A 17,143-nucleotide genomic window follows, 5' to 3' on the forward strand; every position below is an offset into this window, starting at 1 on the left:
ACGCGTTGGGGCGGCAAGCCATTGATATGACTGTGGTGGTGAGCGCGGGTCGGCAACTTGACCCGCGAAGTTGTGGTTTGTTTTCCAGTTCACATGGGCCTTGCGGAAGCTGACATTATGCAGATGTCCTAACCAAGTCCCATCTCACGGACTTCGACGTTCAACATTTCAACTTCCACGAGCTCGTTCGGGCAGTGCTACTCCCTGCATGTCTCACAATCGCTACGCCTCTCTAGCTTCTGTCCTCTCTCTCGACACTGGACCGGATACCGCCTCAGATGTTGGGCTATCCGACAGCGAGACGGAGTCCGTCCCGCCTCAGACCCCCACCGATGTCTCTGGCAGCGCTAGCATTGCCACTCACTACTCCCCTGGAAGCACCTTTACCGACAACCTTGAGTCATCTCCAACCGCCATTGCAAAGCTGTCCGGCGGCAAAGGGGGACGTCGGGGCCCCCTCAATCATTTCGACAACTTCAAGGCTCTGCATCGCTTCGCAACCACTCATGTCGCACAACCTGAAGACACTCACCTCATCTTCGGATACCTCCGGGACATCTCGACACTGTGGGAGCAGTGGGTGGACGGTGGACAAGTGGGATTTGTAGTCAAGGTGAGCCAACATAATGGCCTTTGAGAACTGTAATCACGTCCGATATAGGAGATACTTGGGATCACGGAGAGAGAGTTCTTGCTACTGCAAACCATGGTGGAGGAGAGCTGGGACTGGGAGGTGAGCGAGGATCTTGTCAAGTACGTTGCGTTTCTGCGTACGATCAAGTGAGTATGACAAGCTCAGCCTCTGATTATGCGGTACAGCGCTGATGCGTGTTAGTATGGACTTCTGGCCAGGTGATGGCAGAGTCGTGCTCCAAGCGCCGACGTTCAGCGAGGACTTCTCAATCAACATCCTCTTCGATGTTGCATCCATGTTGCGCCTAAGTTCCGCCCCTTTTAACGAGGCGAGGCCGACAGTGGCATACAAGACCGACGTCAAGAACACTGATGTGCAGTTTACGTTACGCCACAGCGCCGTTGTGAAGGACATAGAGGCCGTTCCGGGTACAGAGATCTTCCTCACGCTGGTGACCGACACACGCCAGGAGTTCGTATATCAGATGAAGAAGGTATGATTGCGCATTTAATTTTTTGACCATCCGTTTAACCAGTGTTCACAGATCGCTGCGGCATTGCCGTCACTCACTATACTTCAAGGATTCATCGTCGCCATGATTGGGCCGGCCGAGGCAACCGTGGAGAGGCATGACCTGTACAGCGCCAGACGCGTACCGCCGGGTGCGGCATCCCAGTCCATGGAAGTATGTGTGGTGGTCTACACATCCGCAGAGTTTGCCAGATTTCGGGTGGCGGCGAGCGGCGCCATGGGTTTCGAGGACTGGGTGGAGGATCCCAACTTCATGGTGCGTTATTGCCCACTGATATGCCATGTCGGCGCTGACATGTAAACCGCCAGCGACTGCTCAGATCAAGACCTACGCCGCAGACGTCCCGGCTGACGGCTTCCGCTTGCTGGATGAACACATCCATAGGATCGTGCTATCGCACGCCTCCAACATCGCCCAGCGCTCGCTCTTGGCCCCGCCCCGGAGCGAGGAGATGGACACGCAGCTTCTGGAGGACGTCTGCCAGGGGGCTGGTGATAAGGTAGTTCGGTGGCTGCACCGGGTGGTGTACGAGAAGTTATCGGCCATCGTCTGCCAGCGCCAGGGGCTGGGCAAGCCTTTCATTGGGAACGGCCAGCAGCCTTACTATGCGAAGGGCCTCTCTCGCAACGCGATGTTTATCTGATCATCTGAGCCGGTTGTAGAAGAATGTCATGTATTATCCGTATGTTATCCACGATGAATGATGATGTTATGCGCGTTCCACCGCTTTCTCAGCGCCTGCATGCGGCGTTATACCGGCGCACATGTCCCTGTGAGAAGAGAAGGTGATAAGCCCAGTACGTGACCGCCCTCAATGCAATATCTCAACGATACGCCCTACGACCTAGGAGAGTGCTCGCGCTATGGCCTCCCATGCTGCACCTGGCCATCTACATGAAGCCATAGATGCGCTATTCCGTTGGTTCTTGGGGAACATCCTCGTCCCAATAGGTGACATGGCTGACATACCCATCACATGCACCGCAATCTCTCTGGGCGAGTCGCCCGCCATCGTCCCGGACACCGCATACATCATTCATTTCGGTTTCACCATTCACGCCGTGGTTATTCAGGAAACTGGCGTGTCTCAAACGCCTCAACAGCTCATGCGGAAGGTGAGTTTTACACTGGTCACATCTCAAATAGAATTCATTGTACAAACCGCAGTGTCGGGACATGGTGGCACGAAATCTCATACCAGCTTGTGGGGTGCTCCTGGTGTTTGTGCACGAGACTCGCGGGGCCCCAAACACCGTTCCCGACACCGTTCCACAGCATTGGATCAATGCGACACAAGAAGAGCTGGCTTTGAAGGCCAAAAACGAGGCTAATCAGGCGGGCCCGAAAGCTGATCCGGACGATGCGAACAACGCACAAGCTGCCAGGAAGTCCATCTCAAAGCTATGGGGACCTTGGGAGCTCCTTGGGACACCCCCAAGCAAGGTTACGCCACTCTAGGCGGTGAACGCGCACCCATAGAGGGGCGTAATATCTTGGATCAGTTTCGCGAACGGTGGCACGGTCACATCGTTCCCCCTGTCGCCCTACGCGGCATTGTTCTTCATGGCGCGACCCAGCTATATGCCGTGGCCGTATTGCCGTCAGAATATGGCCTGTTCGACAGGGCCGTCGAGGAGCACTGGAGCTTGCACAAGGTCCTCGAGGAATTTAAGAGCATGGTATGTGAAGCGGCACTTGACTTCAATACTCAAATACTCACCAAGATCTCAGGAGTTCTGCCTGAAAATGGGGAGCACGCCGCACTCCACCGAGGACGCCGTGGAGGAGTTCAGGAAGCGACTCCTCATGATGGCCATCTTGACAAACAAGCTGCTGAAAGCCATCGTTGCCCGTGAAACCAACGCCATTGACAACGATGTGCCGGGCATTCTACACCACTTCCCCGGGGTCACGTCGACGCTGAGCAATAGTGTTTTGCTCAGTGTTGCGGAGCAGGACATCCCCGGTTTCTACACTACCCTACCGTCCCTCGACCCCTCTGACCCGGACGTCGCTGACACATTCAACATCATCGGAGGCACCCTCACCACCTCCCTGCTCAACAACCTCGCCGGCAAGTTGCCCTCTAGGGTTCTGGACTACGTAACGTGCGTTTGTCAAGTTCGCCTTCGCAAGGCGGTCGATGCAAAAATCGCGAGCGAAGCGGCTTTGCGTAAGAAGTTGGATGGTAAGAAACGGGCAAAGAGGGAAGCGGCGCAAACTCGTGCGGCGAAGGTACAGCCGGCCAAGGGCGGCGGCTCAAGTGGGGGAGGCTCGAAAGGCTCTGGAAGTTGAACTGGGACACCGCAGCGTACGCATGTTTCATGAATAGATGTAGCCTTAATATGCACTGTAGCTTGAGGTCAACGAAATCACCCCATATCTAACTAACACGGATTCAAAGTGGGCCCTTGGGCGGCGCATCCGTGGGCGCTTAGTCATCGGGTCGGACGTTGGCCATCACCATGTCGGCGGTACTTCTCAGCCTCTCGGAAACCGAGGGAAGTGCACTTCTGGCTCTCTTGAACAATGCTCCTGACCGCTCTCCACCTCTTGAGTCTATCTGGGAACGCCTCTGTAGTGCCATGGGCCCATCAGATCACCGACAGGTGGAGTTCGTAATGGAAGGTCATGACGTCTCTACTGGTCGTCAAACCTCTCCTGACTTAGCCCAGGTCCAGATACTCACGCTGATACTGAGCGGGTATCCGCGCCGAGCACAACCTCGTCTCAGGCAATTCCTAGTATGGATGAAGATGGTAAGTGTCATCGTCATCTTGTTGAATTCGTTAATTGAAGTGACCCCTTCAGACTCCGTGAGTCATGCATCCGGTGAATCTAATCTACACGAAGACGGACCGAGCGAAGTTGCAGTGCCACGTGCAAAGGGATCGGATGAAGAAGGCGAGTGGGCATTCCATGCATCCAGCTGTTAACGGGATCTGACCGCGTCTCATCCATAGCGTCATCAGAGGGCGAGGGCCGTACCACCGCACGTCGGTCATCCAGGAAGAAAACCAGCTCCAGCAGTGGCAGGAGAGCAGATGTCGCGTACTGGAAGTGTCGCACTGGAGGGCAGGTCGCCGCAAGTAGGCGGTGGATAAATCTCCACGCACCAGCAACCGTCATCACACCCGAAATTCATACATTCGTGGCCACACTGGGAACTGCCGTGCAGGAGGCAGAGTCACAAATTGTCGGGATACTGACCTCATTCATCGACAATAACTATCTCCAATCAGGCTTCGCGAACGACTCACTGTCCTCAATATTACAGAGATGTCGTATATCTGCTCACCGGGACATTACAGTGAGCTTTCTGTTGATGATTCATCATATCCAGCTCGTATGCAAGTGCACTGCGTAGGTGACAGTCAACCTCTGAAGAATGATGAGCGCTGACACAAGAATTGCTCCGTAATAGCCTACAGCGACGAGACAATCTGAAGAGCGTTACCCAGGTGTATGAAAAACATGCAAGTGGCCTCCAAGATGCCCCGGGCGAACGCACATTCCGATATTGGGTTACCATGGGCAGCAAGTTTGCGGCTGTTGCCGCTGGAGGTATGCGTGTAATTCCTTTGGATGACACGCCATTAATCTGGGTTCTCCCCGAAGGAACTATATATCTGTTGATGGTCATTGCGTGGGCAGACCTGCGCACTGATCTTACGAAATCCTTGGACAATTTTGCATGGCAGTTGGCCAACGTCTTGCGCGCGCCTGATCTCTGTAAGATAATTCCATCGTACAGATGATGCACCAACTGATTGCAACGCCGTGAGGGGATAGCTACAACGTGTGGTCAAATAATAGTGAAGAGACTGATTCCTGGCCTGGCTCGCATCCGCCAGCGTGTGTCGCTTCGTTTGGACACCATGTTCTCTACGAGCCTTCTCAAAGAGCTTAATCTCGGCACTGACACGATCCTCTGTTCTGACATAGAACAGTCCGATCGTGTTTTGGGAGCGCTGAAAAAGAAGTAAGTTAGTCTCTTGGTTGACGATGCATGTCCGTACATAATGCTACTATTTAGTACCTTCGACACCGTGGACAGGGACGTGAATGCCTGGGCGCCGTGTCTTGTTGCGGCCGATCAGCAGCAACAATTCGAGCTTACATGGGTTAGTCAACGCGTACTCTGTCCGACTAACGACGTACATTGGGAGTACCCTCCATCTCCCTGTACCTCCATTGAGGAGGATGAAGGATGCGAACGTGACGACGATATGGGGGGGAAGTTGCCATGGCGGACACTCTATCTGCACCCCTGAGGGTCTGATCATAACCACAAGCTATCGTCAACAACATGAAGATCATCACGCCAGCCCTGTGCCCAAGGACCCGGCAGATGTGTTTGCTTGGACGGAGTTGCAGCGTTCCGAAGCCAAGAAAGCCCATGAGCCCAAGACTGTCAAGGAGCTGGAGCGTCTGGTAATGTCCTATACCTGTATACCACAGCACGCGACTAATGGAACATTTAAAACGTGGTAAGCTCGCGGAAATGTATCACAATGGCAGACGCGTCGATCCTACTCAGTACATCAGGATTGCGCCGGAAATCATCAGGTCTGTTTCTTATGTTGTATTCATGATAAACGCGTGGCGCTAACTATCAAGTTCCCAGTCAAACCATGCAGATCCAAGATTGTGATGCAAGTCTCATTGCGTGCCTGTTTACGGACATGCCAGAACACCTTCGAATGACGCTCACCGCTAATCTTATGGCATGTTTTGCCATGGAGGAGTTCATCTTCAGCCGATGTCGTCTGAATCAATGGGAGATGAATTTTGCTTCCCGGCGGTTCATTTTCTTGGTACAATAGGCATGGCATGAGAGTAAGTGACACGCTCTACCATGATCTTGTGAGTGCTAATAAAAATATGAACAGGGACACGACGTCCCGCCGGACGTGCATCCTTACGTGGTTGGCAAGTCGGACAGCACCAGGATGAACTACGGACAGCTGCTCCCCTATATTTCCAGCGATATGAGCAAATATCAAGACATCTACGCGGCTTTGCGGTCAGTATTTGCTGATGTGTTTGAATACATGGCCAAGAAGGTGAGTGATTCCAGTCCACGACCGTTATGTACATAATCCTCAGCAATCTACATGTCAGATTCAGACAATATTGCCCGCCACCTACGCCGATCTTCGACTGGATGCTGAGATACTGCCGGGCAATGCGTGCTCGGTTGTGCACCCCTTCCTTTCCCTCGTAATCAACCTAAACGTGGCCACTCTCGCGCACAGGGACAGTCAGGATAAGTCACTGTGCGTTGTCCTGGCTGTCGGAGACTACGAAGGAGGAGAGCTGTGTTTGTACGAGCCGGGTCTCGTCCTGCCGCTCCGCAACGGGGACTTTGTGGCGTTCCCATCCTCGCGAGTAACTCATTATAACCTACATTTTACCGGACAGAGGGCTTCTATTGTTCTGCACACGGACAGAGAGATTGAGAGATGGACAAACGGAGGGCGGAATGGCTGGGACGAAAATATGCATTTTCACTAGTATGTCGTATCGTATGTTACGTGTCTCTGAATACCGCTTGCTCGCACCCCTGGCACTGAAACCGGTTACTTGGAAGGTGTTTAGTCTTATCGCTCCGGATCTGTTTAGCCTCTGGTAACAATTCGAAGGTCCGGGAGCGCACCCAACTCCGTTCCGCCTCTCTCCGCCACTCCGGCGGAAGACATCACCGTTAGCTTCATCTCACGGTTTTGTTTTTCGAGTACACTTCCGTGGTCTCGCGCCTGCTCGCCCATCTCGGGGCCATGTCTACACGCCAGACACGATCTAACTCGACTGCGAAGCCCAATGGGGCTCGGGCAAAGAAGACCGGGGCCCAGCCGACGTCAAAAGGCGCCTCCGCGGGTAAAGCGACGTCCAGCAAACCTGATGCGTCGTCCAGCAAGCACGATGATTCGGCCGCCGCCCCCTTTAACTACAATGCTGCACTGAAAGAGGCGAAAGAGTTCGTGAGGAAGGCAATGCCGAATGCCAGCGACAAAGAAGTTCTGGCCAAGGCTCGTAGATACGTGACGGACATGAGGAAACAGGGCACAGTGTCGGAGAAGGACCGACGAGAAGGTAAGTCTAGGATCTGGCCGGTCTCCATATAAATTGATATGTTCGCATTGCAGGCATACAGGCAAAGAGCGCGTTAATGCAGAAGGAAGATGAGGATGGAGATGGAGAGGTTGACGAGTTGGAGGAAGATTTTGGCGAAGGTGTGGAAGTTGTGCCGCCTACTAAGGCCAACGATAAACGTGGTATGTCTTAGCTGTTGCTATTCACTGCTCATTATCACCCTCTGTTAAGCAGGGGAGCCGAACAAGACAAAAGCTGGTCGAAGAGGAAGGCTCCCCCAGCGAGTGAGGACGAAGACAGCGAAGAGGAGGGCGTGGAACAGCGGGGCAAGAAGAAGGCGAAGGTGGAGAAGAAACGCAAGCTGGCGAGAAGGAACACGTCAGATGAGGAGGAAGTTGACAGTAATGGCGGACACAGGAGCATGGTGCGTTCATCTCGGTTGCGTTCACCCATATGATGAACAAATTAACTCTGAAAGTACCCATCCGCCCGAACGCGTCGCCGTCACGGGCTCGTCTCACCTCAGGAGCGTCGAAGGAGGAGAGCCAGTTGACAGCGAGACTCAGTGAGTGTCGAACGTGCTTTAACTGGTGATGTGACTATTATACAGCATGGATCAGAAGCGAGAGGCGGACCAGCCGGCCATCGGGGGACGAAGGCAGCAGAGGAAATGGAGGAAGAGGAACCGGAGGACGTGGAGATGCAGGGCAAGGGTATGTCCAGTGCCATTACCACAAAAAATGCGGAGCTGACCAATTATCTACAATGTGACTGGGCTGGGACAGCACCATCCACGTCCGCGAAGGGCAAGGCTAGAGCCCTTTCGCCCAGGAACCTGTCCGACAACTCTGATGAGGATGATGGCGACGCGTTCCACTCCTCAGATGCAGATGCGGAGGGGATGAGGAGGAAGACGACATCAACGTTGAGGAGAATGAGGTCGATGACGACGAGGTAAGCCCTGTTAATTGTAACTATCAGGAAGCTAAACTGTCATCGCCAGATCATTGTGAAGCATGAGGAGAAGACCCCGCCGAGAAAGAAGAAAGCCGCAGAGTCGGCCAAGGCCAAGGCGAAGCCAGCCAGCAACCCTGTTGCCAAAATTAACTACGCTACTGCCGAGGCCAAGGTCATCATTGGGACTGAGCTCCTCAAGGGCTTCGTGCAAGTGGTGCAACAGGAGTTCCGCGTCTACCTCGCCTTGGAGAATGCTTGGCCCCGCTCTAGGAAGCACGGTTTCGTGGAGAAGACCGACTCCGCTGCCATCATCATCAAGAGGGTAGGCGAACAGCACAAGGCATTCCAGGGCGAGGAGTTCCAGGCCGTATACAAGATCTTGTCGAAACGGCGGGAGGTGATGAAATACATGGCGAAGCAGGTAAGCACTGAAGTTTCAACTCTAGCTGACACCAACGATGATGGCCCTTAGGTGTACAAGATCGCGTCACAGTTCCGCCAGGAGGTCAAACAGAAGGCGAAGCGAGTCGCTGACAGGGACTTCCTGTCCATCAAGGTGACGGAGGTTGGGCGGAACGGCGAGAGGTTAAATCCTACAGCCCGTGCGGAGAAGCTCGTCAAGGCGATTGAGGCCCGCATCAAGTGGCTGAAAGAGAAGGATGCGTTCCACCATGGTGGCATGAAGCTGTCGGATCCCGACGACGATACATCGGCGCGTGATTGTGACCGGCGTGCATTTCTTCGTACTAATCTACTGGAACAGCACAACGAGGTCGACTTCGACATGCCATTCCACAACGATGCAGTGGCGGAGGTCATGGCGCGTCAGTGGTGGCTTGGGCAGCACCCGGAGGCACTGCGCGAGGGCAACCAGAGCCGCTTCGACCTCAACAAACCTCTCTCCAGCAACATGATTGCCCTGGTGTGCAGCGCGGTGAGTGCAACATCCATTCTTCCATGTTCATCCATGTTCATTGATGCAATTCCCAGCTGCTCGTTTGTTTTGACGAGGCTTTGAGAGGCAACATGACGATCAACTTCGACGAGAAGTCTTACGCCCCCGAGTAAGTTTTATCTTTGACCGGTCCTGAACTTGAACAAGCTAAGATGAGCATTGTAGGCATGACCGCATCAAAGCTCGTATCGACAGGCTCAGGAAGCTGGCGGGCCCGAAGTACCGCGAGAAGAGCGGCGCGGTTGCCGCATTCCTCAAGTCCATGAACGAGACTCTGACGAGTCACATCCGGTAATGTTCCTTATGCTACTCTGACCTAGTACTAATGTTGCCTTGCGCTCAAGGACTGTCTCTGGCTTGGGCGGCGAATGGGAGGATGAGGCCGAGGAGACTGAGAAGGAAGATGGAGAGCTGGAAGGCTTCCTTTCCAGGTGGGGGAAGAAAGCTGCGACCAGCACTGGAGCGGGGCCCTCCGGAAAGGGTGGCTCGACCGCCGGGGACCCCGACAGCTCGTCGTGAGGTTCGAACAGCGCGGAGCAGTGTGGCATCTAGGCGATGACAGGTGAGTGAGTGGGTCGTGTCATGACAAGTCAATATGCTCATATGTCAAACCCCATGAGAAGAGCATCAAGCAGTGTACGTTCGAGCTGTATGATATTCTCTTTCCTCTGGTTCCCTCGTCCAAATGTTGTCTTCCCGCGGCCTCATTGTGATTGTCATTCATGTTGTAACGTCACTTCCCAGCGCATATCCCATCTGTACTCTTCATTGCTGGTTGTATAGTGCTCATGTTACTCATGTATTTTCCCATACGGCTCCATACCCCCCTGAGCAATGTAATGAATCTGATGACCACACGTAATCCATGAACTTCTGAGTGCATGCTAGCAGTAAACCAGGCCAGAATGGTAGTGGAGAGCACTGGCAAGGAACTGGAAGTACAGCTAAGCATGACCTAAGGGAGCAAGGACATCAGGAATGTGCGTCTTGTAAGTGCGCATGAGCACACTGGAAAGTTAACAGCAACAGTTAAACATTGGTTATAAGCATGCAAAATGGTTTTGCTTACTTCTAATTAGCGGACTTGTCTTGCAAGTCCTTCCAATTGCTTGAAGTACTTAGAGCTGCTTTGGAGCTCTGCAAGCGCTTCTAAGCACTTGCAAAGCTCTTTTTTACTCAAGGGGTTTTTCCTGATGGAACATCTCGCCGAACAGTTCGGAGGCCGAACGTGCGGAGGGATGCTAGACCTCTATGTCGGCTACGACGAACGTTATATCGCCGAAAGTTCGAGAGATCTCACTACGTTCCAGACACCGTACGGAGCCATGCGACTTACTACGCTTCCTATGGGTTGGACAAATGCAGTACCCATCTTCCACGACGACGTAACCTATATACTTCAGCCCGAAACTCCCGAACACACTGTACCCTACATCGACGACGTTCCGCTCAAAGGTCCGGCTAGCGACTACGGTGGCGAAGTCATCCCCATCAGAACCAGTCCAAAACGGGAAAGAAGCGCTCACCTCCCGTCCAATGGGATTAATTCTTCGGATCAACGTGATCGAGGCACGTCCTGCCGTTCGCTAATCGCTTCTCGAGTGCTCGCCATTGGACAAGACCTTCGGACGGCCTGGCGCGGAAGCATCTCGATGATCGCGGACGCAAATCAAGCGCCGGCGTGTTCGAGCCGACCGAGGACGGTCTGGATCTCAGTAAGGGGGAGATGATGAGCCCTTAGCTCACCTACCCACCGAAAACGCCATTTACGGTCGATACAACGGTACACTAAGTCAGAACGGTTGACGCACTGTCCGTCCGTTCGAGGGAACCGCCCGATGTTCGAAGCTCAAGCGTCCATGTTCGGAACCCTTAGTGGCAGAGACAAGCGGTGTAGAAGCGTCGCTACATTGGTAGGACTCCGGAGCAAGTACATGGCTACGTCAACCTAGCTAGTGACGACCCCGGCAACTCTCGTATCTATGTCCTCGACCACCACCACCCCTACCCCTACGAACAGACGGACCGGTGTCGGAGCCACGGTCAGTGTTGACGCGCTCGAGCAGGCTTTCGAGCAACCCGACGAGGGTGCCGTGCGTGCGGCGCTGGTCGACTGCGATGTTGTGAATCGCTCGACCCATGGACTCGAGGTTGTCGGGCAGTTGGCGAAAATCGGACAGGATCAACGACTCGCGCTGATACTGCGGGTTCGCGAGAGGACGACGCTCGGCCTGGTTAACTTGTTCGAGCAGCACCAAGGTCTCGGACCAGGCGATCTGTAAGGCGCCTCACTCGTCGTGCCTCGTATGCGCTGCACCCAGTCTCTATTCAAGGAGATCTGTCTACAGAGTGCATACAAAGCGGTGACGAGGTAAAGGCTCAGGACTCGTAGGTGCGCCGGCGCGCCATACGAGTCCTGGAGCAAACAAGGACAAATATGTAATGTAAGATATACCGTAACGGGAATATCCGTTACACTCTCCCCCACTGGACACGACCACGGGTCCCAGCGATAACCAGAGAAACAGAGAGAAAAAGGAAAGAAAGGAATAGTACATGCAACCACCCAACGGTGGTAGCAATTGGCAAGACAACGATGATGTTGAACTGTAGACAGCGACAAACTACTTCACATCAGTGAGCCGACACGACCGTTCACCATTGTCATACACAACTCGACAGAGTTGTGCAACCAGCATGTAGACTACTACTCGGACTCCGAGTAATAGTCTGCATCTTCGGAGTTACCCTCGTCTTCAGCAGATAGTGCAGAAAAACTGTAGGTATCCTCCATCTCGGACTGCTCGTAGTAGTCAGAGACTACTACTGAATTTGCCCCCTCAGAACCTGGATTCGAAGAATCCCACGAGCTATGATGCTCGGACTCGGAGAGAGACTCTGACTCAACATGGTCAGAGTAATCCTCACGAGTTGTGGTACGAGGCTCCTCATCAGAGGAGTTGTACCAGTCGGAGTCATCCTGAGGTTGACTGCGAGGTGGTACAACAAGCCATCCCAGCTTGTTGTAGGCCCAATATCGCACCATCTCCATAGGTAATGGTGCAACCAGCAGAGGATCGAACTCGAGAGGAACCACTTCCAATTCCCTCTGGAAGTGGTCCCATGCTCGTCGAGCAGCACGAGAATATGTCCCCGGTCGCGGGGACATCTCCTCGATGGCCTGTCCGCAGCTGAGTGCAGATCTCTTGCAGTGAGCCCAAATGGCCCACTCGCCATCACTCGCCGCGGATTCGGCCTCGTCGAAATCGTGGTCGAGCTGGTCCGCGAGGAGGCTGAAACACAACTCGCGCAACACCTCGTCCGTGGGCCATTGACTCACATCGACGGTTACTGGATGATCCGGTGTGCATGCTTGGTTCAAGACTGGTACTTCACGGCGCGAAGTACCATCTTCCCGAGTAAGGTCGTGGCCGCGACGGTCACCTGTATTCTGTATGTCGAGTCGATCGCTCGACACGCGTGGTACAGGTGGTTCCTGTCTCGATGTTCGACGTGAAGCTCGTACGTCGAGCTCAACGCTGGATGTACAGCCTGTGACTGCGTCCGATCCCATTACACCACTATGTGATGTACTGGCCACTCGTGAGGTGTACTGCACATTGAGTCCCTGGCTCAATGTGCGAGTAGCTGACCTTCGCGTCGAGTCCCCATGGATAACCTGTACGTCAAGCTCACGGCTTGGCGTCCATGTAGCTGCAGGATTCGAGACCAGTACATCTTCACGAGATGTACTGGTGGTGGTGTGACGCAAGCGGTGGCCGCTCGAGGCCCCGCTCCCTTCCCCTTTTTGGAGAGTGCCCCCTCTCATGAGGACGGTAGCCCCCTCATGCACCCGCACTGGTTCGGTCTCGGTACCTCCAATAGTAGGTGAACATTGCTGTTCACCTGTGTCCGACGGTTCTTGCCTTCGTGCCGATGGGGCGTCCAGTTCATCCAGCTGCATCGGAAAACTTCCAACTAGCTCCCGGGAACGCGACCTCGTTTGGGCGCGTGACGACCTCCTCGTCGTGCAAGTCGACGCGGACACTTCACTCGAAGTGCCTGCCGTGCTGCGCACCCGCGAGAACGAAGATTCGTTCTCGCCAGGTGTTCTTGCTCCTGACGTAGGATCATCAATCCGCGTCGAATCGTTCGACTGGGCCAGGTCCAGAGGAAGCAGCGACACATCCATCGTGGATGTGCTTGGCGGCGGTAGCTCCCGGTCTCGTTCGCTGGGCGTGCCAAATACTCCATGGTACTTGGGCTGGTGCTCGCCGTCGAAAGACACAACCAACTCGCGTCGGTCTTGCTGAACGCGACGTGCCGGTAGCACGTAGCGTCCCGACGGTTGCCATTGATTCTCGGGTGCAGCCCATCGCACGTCTACCGTGGTAGGCGTCTTGGTCGACTGCTCGCAATCTACCGAATGGGGCCCGGCCACTATTCCATCCTGACATTCGTTTACGACGGTGGAATGGTTCATCCCAGTGCGACACGGCGGTGGCACTGCGAACCAAGAAGATGAGTTGGCGAGTACCTCACGGTACTCGCCCTTGGCAGTCGGACGATCATGTCTGTATGCCGTACCCTCTGCGTGCGGATCCAGTGGGTGTGCGAGTACCCTGGGGTACTCGCACTCCTCCTTAGAAGGATGTTCGGCAGCACCTACACTGAGCATAAAGCTCGATGGCGGTGCCGCACCCGTCGTGGCGAGGTGGGGCGAGTCGGTAGTGCGTGTATGCGCTCCGGACGCGCCGCCGTGCGTGGCTGCTGATGCGACTACACTGTCGCTCTGTGATGTGGACGGGCCACTGTCGATTGCGACGACCTTCCGGATGGTCGCGATCGACGCGGGTAGTGGTACCGTAGGTGGTGATGGTGGGGCGATTACCGCAAGGTACTCGCTGTCCTGGTCGCCGCCGAGCTCCTTGGATGAGCTCGCTCGCTCGTCGATCGTACCGCGTTGCGTGACCGTGCCAGTCGCGACCTGTAGGTCGCCCCGTGGGTCGTCTGTACCGCCGACGCACGTGGTGACTGCCACGACAACCGCATTGGTTGTCGTGGTCGTTACGGGTGGTGGTGGCGGTATAGGAGATGGTGGTAGAGGCGAGGGAGGTACGTCCAACAGGGGCGTACCTTCATCTTTCGAGCACGTCTGCTCGTCTTCTTCGCGTACACTGCACCCTTCCCCCTCTCCTCCTTCTGCCTGACCGTCCCCATCGGAATCTCCTGCTTCCACTCCCTCGTCCACGTCTTCTCCGTCCCTGTCCTGCCCATCCTTCCACCCTTCGTGCGAGCTTCCGAGTGCACGATCGTCCTGGGGCTCGTCGTACTCGTCGTAGTCTCCAACGGTGTTGGGAGGCGCGGAGATGTCGACATGATGTTGGCGAGGGGTCCCTAGGAGCGAACCATCGGCGAGAACTGTAAAGTTCTCGCCGGGTTGACGGTCGAGCAACCGTTCTGGTCGATCGGGATCCGTAAGCGCTGGCGGCTGTACTACCGGTAGTGCCGCAGATGAGTTGCGACCTTGAGCTCGCGCGTCCGTTGGGACGACGCGAGGGTCGAGTTGCAGGGTCGCCGGGTCATAGGGATCGCGAGGGTGGTTGATGGAAGCACCGGAGTCGAGGTCACTCCGAGGTGCTGCTAGCTGAACCGGGCGCGGTTTACTGACTGCGCCAGAGGCCCGTACTTCCATGAGGATGTACGGGCTGTTTTGCCTCACGACTGGATGCACAATGTGCCGGCCGTACGAGAGGTCGAGGCTCGCCAGCTGAACCACTGAAGGTTCAGCTGTCTTGGAGGCCAAAACGGAGGCTTGCACTTCCGGTAGGATGTGCGAATCCTCCTGGAAGTCGTCCGCGTACGAGTGGTGACCGTCGGACGTGAGATCAAATCCGTCCGGAGGGCCTGCCAGTTGAACCGTAGGAGGTTCATCTGCGCGGGTGCGGACTGCTTGCTCTCGCCAAGGGACGGTACGGGCCTCTCTGCGATAGGCCATCCGCAGCGGTCGGCTCTCCAGAGATCTTGCGGGGTCGAGATGGTAGCGACATAGGTCGTCGGGGTCGTTCCACGGCTTGGCCAACTGAACCACAGGGGGTTCAGCTGCACTGAATCCGCCGGGGACCTGCACTTCCTCACGGAAGTGCAGTCTGCCTTGAGACACTGATGTGAGCGCGAGGCTACTGTCCGACAGGAGGTCAGTGATGTACGGGGAATGGTGATCGTTATCACCGTGTACATCGAGCAAGGATCTAGATGTACGCGCTGCACAGCCGGCAGTCGAGGTTGAATGGGGCACGTTGGACATGCATCGCTGCGTGTCCATCGTGCCACCTTGCGAATTGGAGAGTACGACCGTGAGGTCGTCCCCTAACGCAGATGCGCCGCCTTGCAGTGTGGACGGTACGACCATTGGGTCGTCCTGCAGCGCGGACATGCCGTCTTCCTGGCCCGCAACGCGCACAACGAACTTCACGGTCGTCGCCACGCTTGCTGCTGTGGGTACGGGCAAAGAAGGAGATATCGAGGTCGGTACGTCCATCTGGGACGTACCCACTACTCGACATCCGGTCGTGGAGTGGTGGGGCACGTCGGACGTGCGGTACTGCGCGTCCGCCGTGTCGCCTTTCGAAATGGATGGTACGACCGCAAGGTCGTCCCGGAGCACATGCGTGCCATCTTGCGGGACATCGGGCACGACTTCGCAGTCGTACCCGGGGACGGAAGTGCCACTTTCGTGATTCCCAGTGCACACGACAAGCGTTCCGTTTGTCGCTACGGCTCTGGGCGCGTCCATGAAGATGCAAGGCACGTCAGACGTGCAATTCTGCACGTCCACCGAGTCGCCGTGCGTACGGTCCGGTATAACCTGTAGGTTGTACCCGGACCCGTGCGTGCGATCTGCGTGGCTAGCGGGGCGCACGACGACCTTCGCGGTCGTCGATACGGCTGTTGGCACGGGCATAGGGAGGGCTGGCGGCGAGGGCACGTCCGGTAGGGACGTACCTTTGAGCGTCGAGCCTGGGTGCTCGTGCTTGCTTTCCTCGTCGAACCCTTCCTCCTCCTCCTTTTCTGTCTGCTCATAGTCCCTCACCTCCGTCTCCGTCTCCTCCTCGTCCCCCTTGCCCTCTCCTCGCTCCGCGTTCGCCGTGGTCCGCTCGGTCTTGCTGCTCGGCGCTGGACTTGAACGCGCGGTGTTCAAGTCCTGGGTCTCGCAGCTGGGTTGCGTGTCGCCAGAGCCGCGGTAGGGGTTGCCAGAGTCCTAGACTCGAGAGGAAGGCCTCTCAAGTCAAGGTGCGAGACGATAGGAGAGAGGCGAGGAGCCGGGGAGGAAGGAAGTGGCGATCTGGTACCGTGAGGTACCAGGTCGTCGGTCGCCACTGACTGGACTGAGGATAAGTCAGCCAGCCAGTCGCAAACACGAGTTCGCACTCGTGTTGGGACGGCGCGCGCGTCTGGTTCGCCAGACGGGCGCTCGAGGTGGCTGCCCAGAGAGTGGGAGGGGTCGAGGACGAAGAGTCGGTGGTGGCGGTCGAGCGCAGTGCGGTGAGCGCTAGCACTCAGGGCGCTCGCTACGAACTCGTGACGCTCAACGCCCGTAGGGTCGAGCGCGTCGCGCGTCGCGTCGAGCAAGCCGCTCGACATGGCGCGCACGTCATTTGACGACGAAAATATATGTTTTGTGTCGCGGCTCATCTCTGAGCGCGTGACGGCCGTATCTACATGCGTGGGCTCGTTCCCACTGTACACAGTACTACCGTAGTACTGTGTCCCTATACCCTCCCGAGTCTGGAGATGCGTCGTCTCGACGTACCACTCGCTCAGTTCGGGTTGGTCGGCAACGGGCCTGCCATCGACCTCGGCGCGTGCACCATCCTTCGGGATGGTGCCCGGTTTCGCTACTTGGGCTGGAGCAGCCCGGGATGCTTCCGGGTGGCTCTGAGCAGGCCCAACGGCGGACTCAGGCTGC

The 17,143-nt window shown here is 55.9% G+C and overlaps 3 protein-coding genes across 3 annotated transcripts; 2 read left to right on the forward strand and 1 right to left on the reverse strand.

Moving 5' to 3' along the window:
- Nucleotides 1-208: 208 nt before the first annotated feature.
- B0H18DRAFT_953858 (uncharacterized protein) lies at nt 209-3,461 on the forward strand (the record flags this gene model as incomplete). The annotated part of the gene is made up of 10 exons (XM_048042222.1): nt 209-613; nt 662-780; nt 836-1,127; nt 1,170-1,421; nt 1,486-1,799; nt 1,902-1,963; nt 2,118-2,281; nt 2,334-2,609; nt 2,669-2,845; nt 2,898-3,461. The coding sequence occupies 10 exons, from the start codon at nt 209-211 to the stop codon at nt 3,459-3,461; spliced, it is 2,625 nt and encodes an 874-aa protein (XP_047894834.1).
- A 1,583-nt stretch (nt 3,462-5,044) lies between these two features.
- On the forward strand, nt 5,045-9,693 carry B0H18DRAFT_1117802 (uncharacterized protein; the record flags this gene model as incomplete). The annotated part of the gene is made up of 16 exons (XM_048033655.1): nt 5,045-5,148; nt 5,203-5,406; nt 5,462-5,600; nt 6,059-6,232; nt 6,291-6,557; nt 6,905-7,262; nt 7,316-7,444; nt 7,511-7,686; nt 7,873-7,975; nt 8,048-8,099; nt 8,153-8,216; nt 8,266-8,640; nt 8,692-9,153; nt 9,210-9,283; nt 9,340-9,465; nt 9,519-9,693. The coding sequence occupies 16 exons, from the start codon at nt 5,045-5,047 to the stop codon at nt 9,691-9,693; spliced, it is 2,982 nt and encodes a 993-aa protein (XP_047894835.1).
- Nucleotides 9,694-11,600: 1,907 nt separating this feature from the next.
- Nucleotides 11,601-14,104, reverse strand: B0H18DRAFT_999691 (uncharacterized protein). Its single transcript, XM_048045582.1, has one exon. It carries the CDS (start codon nt 13,850-13,852, stop codon nt 11,882-11,884), a length of 1,971 nt encoding a protein of 656 aa, XP_047894836.1. The 5' UTR covers nt 13,853-14,104; the 3' UTR covers nt 11,601-11,881.
- Between the last annotated feature and the right edge of the window lie 3,039 nt (nt 14,105-17,143).

The sequence above is a fragment of the Fomitopsis serialis genome, assembly GCF_022376445.1.
Source record: "Fomitopsis serialis strain Sig1Antser10 chromosome Unknown B0H18scaffold_23, whole genome shotgun sequence".
Lineage (NCBI taxonomy): Eukaryota > Fungi > Basidiomycota > Agaricomycetes > Polyporales > Fomitopsidaceae > Fomitopsis > Fomitopsis serialis.